The following is an 11,366-nucleotide window of genomic DNA, read 5'->3' as shown; positions in this document are numbered from 1 at the left end:
TGGCCTGACATTTGTTGTTTTTTTGTTTGTTTTGTCACCGTGAATATTCACTATATTTTTATTTACATTTAATCACTATACATCTTTATAGTGTACAACTATAAACACTAACTGGTTTTTACCCAGCACAAATACGGTGCTTATTAGTCAAGTCAAAGACACCACCATAGATTGGGTTGTCAGAAAAAATGTGATGTAATTATTCTGTTTTTGTATGTAAAAATGCATCATGACTTTTACTACAACCTAATACACTATCATCAGATAACTTTTCACTTTTGTGTCTATTAAATGTGTTGTCTGTTTGTTTGTTTTTTCCCTGGTGCCTTCCCTCCACCCCCAAGATTAGACTTTTGAAAGGTCTTCTGAGGTTAGGAAGCCAAACCATAGATTCAACCATCAGATTGCCCCCATAGAACCTTCATGACTTAGGTGACATTTCTCTTTTTTTCTTCTTTCTTTCTCCTTTCATGATAGTGTGTGTGCATGAAAAAGAGAGATACAGAAAAGGAAAAAGAGAGAAGCAGTCTTGTTAGGATCTCATAATGCAATGAATGATTCCTAATCTCCGACCCTACATTTCCCAAGCACCCCAAGTTCCTACATTTTCAGGCAACTCTAAGATCCAACCCACAGTCAGTCATATGGCTTCCAGACTTGTGGAACACCTACATTACTACTGTACCACAGTGCCTAGGTCTTAGGTGCATTTCTTTTTTCTAGAGTCTCCAACACATTGTGAACTTTCTGGATCTAACAGAAAATAGCATTCATTACTTACCTGTAAGGCAGAGAACCGTTTACCCAAGGTACCAGGACAGCTTCCCAAGGGCTCCTAGAGACTTTATAAAGTTAATGTTAGTTCCTTAATTGCGTGGTCATATCTGAATATATGACGTTCTTACCAAAGGCTTGGTAACATAGCCAACTTCTAATTCTCCTGTTACAACAGAACTGATTATTATTGAACACATGGAAATAGCCACACTGTTATAAAATAAAAATACTCATAAATAGTCTCCAAATTTTGGAGGTAATCACATAGGAAGAAAAGTAAATGCCTCAATTGTTTCTAAAAGCATACTACATCAAATTGCTGAAAGCTACGGATAGCTTAAAGAGGTGAAAATGATTTCTAAACTCTGAAAAACACTCAGGTATAAAAAAAGAGTTATTAATTTTCTTTAAAAGTCATACAAATATCATAATCTTTCTTAAGTACAGACTCACATAATTAATTCTTGTTTTGCTTGCTATAGAGTTAACAGTTTTATAAGTCCAGTATTTTTACTGGAATTTTGAAATTTTCACCCTTTCTGATTGCATAAAGTCATCAGCAAATGTCTGTATTTTAGAGTATCTGTCAGTACCTTCATGCTTTCCATGAACCTCCCAGAAGACATAACACTTTAGGATTCTTCTTGCTTTAAAGAGCTTTTAGAAAGAGCATCAGAATAAGATTAAAATGGTCATGGTTAAAGATCTGATAGGAGTTCATATAACCAGCAACTGACAAGGAAACTTGTTTATTTCCTTGGCATACAACCATTTAATTGGAATTATGACAGATGACGTACATCAAGACATATTAGATTTCTAGTAATCTCCTACAAACTTTGGAACATGTATTACTGACAAATACACACATGCACCTCAAGTTACACACCATTTTATATTTGACAATGCTTCCCATATGATTTAAACATATGAAATAAGTCTAATTAGTCTCTTAGATTTTCAGTGACCCTTCTATAATGTCCAGATATTTAAAGACTTACTTTAGGACTTTGGAAAGTTTGTCAAATATCAAAAATCTAAAACATTTGATCAAAATAGACTCACAGGTTACTGTGAAATAATACTCTTTTATTTAACTAGAATGATAATTAAAAAGACTTTAAAAGCATAGCTATAAGAAAAAGAAAAGTGGGGACCAGCAGTTGGCATAATAGCTATGTCACTGGACTCCCATGTAGTCCACCGCGATTCCAGTCCCGGATCGGGTGGCTTAAAACTCATGCTGGGCATGTATGCGTGCGTGTCCAAGATCCCAAGAGGAGAATGAAGGAGAAGGGATTGCAGCGTGGTCATCCCCCCTGGGGGGTGATTTCTCTCTTTCTGTCTCTCTGTCTCTCTCTGTCTGTCTGGTGAGCGCACACGCCTTATAGCAAAAACCTCTCAAAAAAATATAAAAAGAAAGGAAAAGAAAATTGATCTCTTACTCTTTCATAGAGAAGAAACTCAGTTTTTCTGAATAATCAAATGATGTATTAAAGCGTGGGGTAAAAGGGATCATCTCAATAAATCACAAAATTTCCTTTTTTTTTCCCTCTCTCTCTCCTGCTTTATTTTGTTTAATACTACATGAAAATCTTGTTCAAAGAGAAAATCAAACTCTGCTTTTGCACTAGTATACTTCTAACATGGAGGTTCACTTTTAAAACCATTATAATTCTAGTCAGTTTAACACATGATATTTTTTCCATTTTTTCTCCTTTTTTATATTTTTATTTATTTTTATTGCTATTATTTCTTCATTTATTTACTTTAAATACTTTCTTAATTACCCTCTGAGCTAGATCAAAGTTAGTGTTTTACTTAAAAAAACAGTACCAGCAGTTAGCATAATGGATATGTCTCTGGACTCCTATGTAGTTGACCACAGTTTGAGTCCCGGACCCGGTGGTTTAAACTCATGCCGGGCGTGTGTGCATGTGTACCCAAGATTCTGAGAGGAGAATGTAAGCGAAGGGATTGTGGCGTGGCCATCACCCCTAGGGAGTGAATCCTCACTTTCTGTCTCTGTCTCTCTCTGTCTTTCTGGTGAGCGCACATGCTCTATAGCAAAAACCTTTCCAAAAAAAAAAGTCTTCATGCCTTTTTTATTATAACTTTCCTTACCAAAAGTCATTCTTATTTTTCTAGTTCGCTTTGTAAACCGAATTGTTTCTCTTAGTATTTTCAATACATATATTAATTAGAACTGTTAATTTTAGTAATCTAAATTTTAGTGAACACCTAAAAAGTAACTTAAACTGCCATATACCAACACATTTATGACTTTATAATTCTAGAAACATAGGCTGTTTCATAGAGCTATTCTTTCAATTGCAATTAAAGGACTCAAAACTTAAATACATGAGTATTTTGCTAATTACCTAGAACATGAGGCTGTTTCTATTAAACACAACATTTAACCACTCTGATTTACTAAAGACTTAACAAAGTCATATGAGCCTTGGTTAATTTTATTTAATTTGTGGGCATGCATTTTTAAGTCAACTTGTTGCCATGTAAAGAATACACAAACACATGTGTGAACATAAACATACATGTAACAGACATATACAAATGTATATATAAAACTACAAATGCAAATAAAGATTTTATAGCTTTCTTTCAGACATACAGCAGGTAAAATAAGGTGACCTGACTCGCATGGTCTCCTTTTACTAATACTTATAGAAAGGACCTTTAAGGGGCCAGCAGAAGGCATGGTGGTTAATGCTCTTGACTCCCACATGGCCTACTATGGATCAAATCCCAGAACTAGGGCTTGCTTTCTCACTTTCTGTCTTTCTCAATCTCTGTGATGAGTGTATATCAAAGTAAAAATGATAATAATAATAGTAGTAATAATGATAAATAAAATTAAATAATTTGAATAAAAAACAGAAAGGATCTTTAAGATTTTTCTTTTGGTCAGCTTTAATCTTTTTTATTTATTTATTTTTACTAGACAAGTCATCTGGGTTTTATCTCCAAAAAGATAGTTACTATGTTTTAGAAGACACAATACACATTTTAAAGACACAGAGAAAGAAGGTGAGTTCTTCCAAGAAGTTTGGAGTATGTCAGTTACATGGGACAGAAGAAAATTTAAAATGGATCTCAAGATAATCATAGAATTATAGGAACTTACTATAATATTTTACAAAGAAGTATCTAGGTGCACCTAGTAGAAAATTCAGAAGCCTACTGACATTCATTGTCAGTTCCCAAGTGACACAATAAGATGTCTGAGGCTTTTCTTACCTAGACACTCAAGAAAAAGTGAAAAGGACAGAAAGCAAGAGTTTGTCTGTAATAACAATATTGTAACCACTGTCACTTACTTTAAAACATAACTCTTGCCAGTGACTGGTTAGTTTTCATACACTCAATGGTGGGGTGTTATCTCACAATAAAAGTAAACCTTGGTGCCCTCCAATGCCAAAGACTTTAGGGAGTTTAATGCAAAAGAGAACAGAAAGCCTTATCCTAAGAAGAATCCCTGAAAGGGCTCAGCTTTTACAAGCCACATAGTAGAGTCATTGAATATATGATCAGGCCTGAATCTCAGACTTCCCTTGGAGAAGTTATTGTCACTGCTCCCAACCTCCATTTTCTTATCTATAAAATGGGCCCTTGGAAATACTTTGAAAGTATTTACAGGGATTAAATAAGAAGTGTTTTATTGTTACAAGACACAGTTGAGTTTTTTCTACTTCATAAATAGCCACACCCAAAAACACACTATTAATGCATTTCTATGACTTAATGTTAGGTTTTTACCATATTATCTAACTTTTCATATAATTATTTTACCTTCTTAATATAGCAGTCATTTCTTTAAAATTAGACACCATCTTAATTAAATTTTCTAAAATAATTCAATGCTTCCTTACTTGCTAACTTACTCAACTATTAAACACTATTTACCTTTGGTTCTGAATGGCCTGGGGTCTTTAATATAAACACTTAATGCATGTGAAAAGAAAAGGAATCAATATGTTTAAGTAACTCTTATACACTAAGACATTATAATCACCTCATTAATTATTATCTTATGTATTACAATAACCTAACTTTACAGATTGCTCCAGTTTCATGGATGAATAAACTGAGGCACAGAGGAGTAAAATGCTAAAGTTTACCCAGTTAGTAGACAGTAAAGACTAACCTACATCTAGTCCCAAAACCTTGACTCCTTGGGAACACGTGAAACAGTAAGCTCCTCAGATGGAGACTGGATGATGGCAGCAATAACACAAAGTCTTCTGAAGCTGACCCACCTGGGAAGGTTCCTAGTTCAAGTCCAGAGACTTCCCTGACTTCTCCAGGCAACCATGTTTCCATACCCTAAGGCTAGCTAAGGCTGAGAGCAGATTGTTGTGGCAAGATCGTGTAGGAGGTGTTCTCTCTTTCACTTTCTGTCTCTCCCACTTATTAAACAAACAAACAAACAAATTCCTCTGGGATACCTAGGACTGAGATGCTTTCCTTCTACAATACAATAAATGCTACTTTGTCCTTATACCTTTGTAGTTTGTAGGGCTTTTTATTTTTACTGTTAGTTAGTTAGAGTTCCAGCTTTCTTTCTGTAAGGAATTCTTGTTATATTTCATGTGTTTAATCTGTCCTCCCCTGAGAATCTAAGTATGCAGACTTCTCATGACTATGTCAAAGGCCAGTGGGTTCTAAGTGAGCGCCGGAAAGGTCCTCCTTTAAGTATGGTGCAATGACTTGGTAATCCATTCTTCTCAAGTCTCCAGCTGCATTTCAGACCACAGCAGCATTTTCTCTGTAGGCAGGGAGTACTGTAGTCAGACATGGAGATACCTAAGTATGACTAAACACAATGTCAGTCTGTAACAGTAATCGTTGCTAGTGTCTACTAAACGTCTTTTTCAGTCTCGCTGTGATTGTCTTTCTGTTCTCACTGTGATTCTAGAAGTATTGCCCTGCAAAGCCCTGCAAAGCCCTGCAAGAACCCCCTGTAGGTGTTCTTGTCTCCATTTTACGGATGGGAAGGCTGAGACTCAACAGTTTTCATAACTAACCAAAGGTACCCTGTGACTAGCTCGCTTTGAGTCCAAACGTAAATGTTGAGCCCAGAGGTTACACTGATGACCCATGATCAGCACGGTTCTTTATTCTCTAGCTAGAGTGAATGACTATGCCCACAGTACCAAGAAGACAGTCCTAATAAAAATGCCCTTGCTCATGCAGACCAGGGGAGCTGGGCAAGAAGGCCTCTGAACACACACCTCCAGCAGGCAGCCTCACACTGTGCTCAACAAGAATGTCACTCCAAGGGCACAGGCACTGCACCAACAGCTGGAACGGTGCCCCCTGATGACAAGGGCAAACTTAATGGCAGAAGGTAGGGGAGGAGTCACAACGGTGTGGGAATTAGATGTCAGATGTGAGTACAGGCGGACCTCCTGGACTGGGATTTAAAATAAGGGTGACATGATTTCATGTTCCCTGCCCTTCTCCGGGGGCGGGAGGGGAGGGGAGAGAAGAATATAATACTCACATATAACATTTTTTGTGGGTGGTGTGAGTTCACTCCAGTTAACTTGCCAAAGTACCAAAATCTGTGCGGAGGTTTTAACTGCATAACTATGTGAATTCTCCACAAATGCCACTTCCATCTGAAGTTTGGAAGCTTCAGATCAACAGTGAGGGTGACAAACCACATGGTTCTTGCCCAGCGAGCCTTTCCTTTTTCTAATAATCTTTCTCAAACACTACCCCTCCGCTGGGACAGTGCCCGGAGAGACCGCAAGGCAGGGACTCTGGGCAGGCGCAGCCTCCTGCTCCAGCTCAGAGGTCGCTCCGCTATCAAGCTGCAGAGCGACCAGGCAGGATTCAAACGCTGGTCCGACACTTTCCCTGCCAGTGCCTAACCAGGGCATCATGTCACTCCTGAGAGTCTTCCGGTTCACACGGGGAAACTCTCAACCACCTCTTTAGAAAGAAATAGAAATACATTAAGCAGTTCGAAAAATGTGGTTCCCGCGCAGTAAAGTTGGAGCACAGAAGAGTTCAGAAGTGGGCGGATGTGTGCGTTTAAAAAAAAAAAAAAAGGGGGGGAACCCCCACCAGCCACGTCTGTAGAAAAAACTAAATGAAGTCTGCCTATCTCCGGGCCGGAGCCCCTCCCCTCGGCCGCGCGGGAGGAGTGTGACCCAGGTGCCGCTTCCTCCCGTCTGCTGAGGGTCACAGCCCGCCAGCGCGACCCTCGCCGCAGCTTGCTCCGTCCCCTCGGCCTCTGCCCGGCCGTCGGCGATGAGCAGCTTCAACGCCACGTCGCCGCCCGCGCGCCTGGGTGAGTGCTCGCCTTGGGGATAGGGGCTGGGGGCCGCGGCCCGACCTGGGCGCGGTGGCGGAGCTGAGCGTCCTGGCGGGAGCCCGGCCTCTTGGCAAACTCGGCGCCGGCTGTGCTCGGAACGCCACCACCAGCGCGGGCCCCTGGTGCCCGGGCTGCGCGGGGTTCCTCTGCCGCCCGACCGCAACGCGCGGTCCTCTTTCCCGCAGCGGGAGAGGCCGCCCGCCCCCGCGCGTCCGCTCCTTGCTGTTTCTTTGTGTGGGGCTGGGAAGTGTCCGGCTAAAATAAAGAAGGAGCCTACTAGAAGGGCAGGCAGAGCGTGAAGCAGCCCAGGGTGCCATCCCAAAGGGTGCTGCTTGGGCACGACTCTGGGTAAACTCCGACCACGCGACTGCTCCCGGAGCTGCGCTCTTCCTTCCAGGGCAGGGAGAGACACCCTGAGGGCCCGAGGACCTGCTCTCCTGGAGCCTTTGGGCGTCGGTAGTCCTGGTGCTTGTTGCTTTCTCTTTAACACTAGCACGTGTTTTCTTGAAGCCAGGAAATCTCATGCGAGGAGATTCTTGGTAATGCTAGGAAACTTTGCTGCGCTTCCTTCCTCTTTCTGCCCGCCTCTTCTGCCAATGAACTTTTGCAATAAAAACGAAATTTTAATTTTTTAAAAAGTGAATGTTTATCCCTTTTACCTACCACCCTAGCCAGGGCCAATTATTAGAATCTGTCAGAGAGGAGATATTCTGAGTTTATAATGTGATCGCGTTAAATTATTAACATGGTAATGATATGGGTATTGGAGACACAGACACTTCTCCAGGTCTGAAATTCGGCTGGTTCCGAGACCTCACCCTGCCCCAGGTGGGTGTGGGTGTGCGTGAACATGGCTCAGGGCTGCAGATGTATACTGTATGCCTGTGTGTGCAAGGTAGTGAGTGTGCCCCAAGCTCAATTGGGTCAGCCTGAGTGTGCATAGGTATGAGCCACGTGTGAGAGCCAGAGCCTCACTGTCCTTGTTGGAATCATCTCAACTGCTGATTAGCAAGTCAGTCTCTTGGCTCTGGTTTCCTATCATCTGCAAAATGGGAATAGTGGGACATTCCTCACCGGGTTATAAGAATGACATGCCCATAAATGGCTGGGCAGAGACTGACATGTACCAAGTGCTCAGTAAATACCAGGCACTTTATATGAATTTTACGTGAGACTATGCATCCCCCTAAATTGTAGCACATTTACAGGTGTTTATCTGACTTGAGCTCATGTGTGTATATGTGTGTACATACACAGGAGGTCTGGGCTAAGGGGCGGAAGCCACTGAAACATTCTAATTCCGGCGCGAAGAAGTGCAGGCTGCAGCTATCCCCAAGTCTGAAGAGGACAAGCTTGCCCACCCCCTCTCAGCCCCCAAAGCGGTTCTCAGGATTCCAGTGTCCGGCCTTGGCCAATGACCACAAACACCTCCCTTCCGGGTCTGGTGGAGATGCAGCCCTCACTTGCAGACCATTCCAGATTACCCTTTAGGTTTTATTTACGGCAGGGTCCTTGCTGTGGGAGAATGTGGGGCCCTAGTTCTTGCTGCTAACTCAGGCAGGATGTGTTTATATCCTGTCTCAGTTTACATGGCGGCTCTTCAGAACCAGAGGTTACAGTGGAGAGGACCCACTTCCTCAGGCCAGTGGGCTGGGAACTCTCACAGGCCTGAATGCCAGTTATTTTCAGTGAGTCATGCACAGCAATCCCTCGCCTTGCCCCTGGATGGAAGGGGTCAAAACTCAGCGAGGGACAGCCAGGTTTGGCAGCTTTATATAGAATCCGCTGCCTCCAACAGAAGCAGAGGACTGCATTAAGTGCCAAATGAAATTCCATCTCAGCTATTGCTCAATCCCTCCAGATACCCGTGCGGTTCTGGGCCACGTGGCCTGGCAGATAGCTGGACTTTTCCAAGTGTCCCTGTGGTTGGGCAGGTAATCCTGGAGACTTGCAAAGCACGCTGGAAAGCAGTGTGGGGCTGGCCAGAGACATTCTGTGTTTGCAGTGGGAATACATAAACCCATGTACAGTGGGTATGAAGAGGCCGTCAGCCCTGGTGACAGGTTGAGCAAGCCAGGTCAGTTTGCCTCTATAGTTGCAGATCCATAAATATCAGAAGGCCTTCTAGGGCCCCTTCCAGTGACTGAGAATGCAATGGATCTCATGCCCTTCTAGGGCACCTTCCAGTGACTGAGAATGCAATGGATCTCACTATCACCAGCCAAAAGCAAAACCAAACAAACAAGCAAACGAAAATTTTGAACAATCAGTGAAGCGGCAGTCCCAGATGAGGGTGCCTATCTCTCTATCCTATGTCTCTGTCTCTCTGTGTCTCTCTCGCTCACAGAAAAATAAACCTTAAAGAAATCATGCACTCGGTAGCTCCTAGTCCGGAACTGCGCCTATACTTGGAGGCCAGTGAATAATAAATTGGAGTGGACATAAAGTCAAACCAAAGCAAATTATTTTTTTGAGTTTCTTTCTTCCATGGGCAAGAGAGCCCAGAAATCACTGCCTAGTTCTCCTCACCCTCCTCCCGCAGTGTTGATTTGTATTTCATATCCTCTCCACCTCCCCCACTCACCTTCTTCTCATCCAGGCCTGGGGTTTGCTTCAGATCAGTATAGAATCTGAACTTCTGAGGGAATGCCCTTAGTGATTATACTTTCTAATTTTCCTGCATTCCTCCAGAACAGTGTCAGGGCATAGAACCTTAGCAAGTGGCAGGAGTCGGCCAGAGCCAGCTCAGCAACACTGGATTTCCTCTCGAGGCAGGAGGCAGGAGAGGATTGGCCTGCCCTCACCCACTCCTGCAGACCTCTGGATAGCCCGTGGGTCACCTCCATGCTTATGGCTGAGAGGGCTGCTGGCTCCAGGGGGACCTGGCACAAGGTCTACAGGGGCAGAGCAGGGCAAGCACTCACCGCCTGGTTCTAAGAGCCCTGTCCTTTCCCCTGTCCTGACACCGTCCCCACCTCTCATAATGCTTTGGGACACCTTATGTTCTTTCTCATTTCTACACAGCAAGCTCCCTCCATGTTAAAGCCTCACATCCCTTATCTGTAGTCATACACTGTTAGGGGTTCTGCTCCTCTGACCCCATCCAGGGCCCTGAGAAAGGAGCTCCCCTTTCGGGACACTGTGGGGGACCAGCCCTGGGCAAGGTTCCTCAGTTATCTCCCCGCACCCACGGCAGCCTGGAGCAGTGAGCCTGGGAACTGGTTATCTACACCTGGCATGTGACAGTGCTCGCTGCACAGCTGTGGCAGAGAGCCGCGCCAGGACTGCCGCACCCTTTCTCCTGCAAGCCTAGCGTGGTTTCTTGGGAGGGAGGGAAGAAAACAACAAAGACCAGATCAATACCAGATAGGACCATCAGGTCGCCTGCCTGCTGTGCTGGACCTGGAGGTGCCTTCTGGGTGCTCTGGGCAGCAGAGTCAGCTCTCTGTGAAGTTCTCGAGGTGCCAGTCGCTTTCCCAAAGGCTTCACACCCTTGGCAGTGCTACAGGCTCTGAGCTCAGGGTCTCTTACCATATATTTAAAGGAGCCCAAATACACTTTATCGATGTGCTAGTGATGGGCAGGTTAGTAACACCAGCTAGTAAGTGGCATTTGCAGTCCAAGGGTTTGGTTTTGAATCTGGACCAGCTATGAGCTGGCTGTGACCTTGGATGAGTGGCAGACCTTTTTAAGTCTCACTCCATTGTCCAGGACAGAGCCGGCTTTGCAGGCTGGTAACCTCACAGCCACACTATGGCCATGTGCCCATAAGGGCCCTCTAATCGTGCGGTTTAATGTTCTGCTATTGCCATCTTGAAATACCTCATTTTTAAACAAGGGGCAACTTTCATCTTTGGGGTTTTGTTTTTGTTTTTGTTTTTCCCAGGGCCTTGCAAATTCTTCAGCCAGTTCTGATTCTAAAATGGAGATAACAGCAGTCTTTACCACAGGGGTTTGTTCTGAGGACTGCATGCAATTTCATCACATTTCATAATTTGGTTTCTAGCACAGTGCCTCGAACATCATAATGAGCAACATCACTGCCCTGCACTGAGCGTCTGAGGGTGGTCTGAGAGAGTACCAGCCACCCCCACTGCTGTCCACTCTCCTTGCGCCCAGCCTAGTCTCCATGTGCCCATTCACCCCGAAGTCAGCACCCCAGGAACCAGGAGGGTCTTCCCAGGCCCCACAGCCTGCACCAGCACCCCCTCCTCCCCATCCGCCTTCTCCTTTACCCTCTCCCGCT

The 11,366-nt window shown here is 43.9% G+C and overlaps 1 protein-coding gene across 1 annotated transcript in view; it reads left to right on the top strand.

Annotated features, from left to right (window-relative positions):
* The first annotated feature begins 6,889 nt into the window (after nt 1–6,889).
* Nucleotides 6,890–11,366, top strand: part of GYPC (glycophorin C (Gerbich blood group)) — a 32,091-nt gene continuing 27,614 nt past the window's right edge. The window contains exon 1 of the mRNA XM_006153711.3: nt 6,890–7,096. Within this exon, the coding sequence (XP_006153773.1) occupies nt 7,057–7,096 (40 nt within the window). The 5' untranslated portion in view covers nt 6,890–7,056. The remainder of the gene's footprint in view (nt 7,097–11,366) is intronic.

Source organism: Tupaia chinensis, unplaced genomic scaffold (assembly GCF_000334495.1).
Source record: "Tupaia chinensis unplaced genomic scaffold, TupChi_1.0 Scaffold000386_1, whole genome shotgun sequence".
Classification (NCBI taxonomy): domain Eukaryota; kingdom Metazoa; phylum Chordata; class Mammalia; order Scandentia; family Tupaiidae; genus Tupaia; species Tupaia belangeri.
The sequence above is the reverse complement of the archived record's forward strand: the minus strand, read 5'-3'. Positions and strand labels throughout refer to the sequence as shown.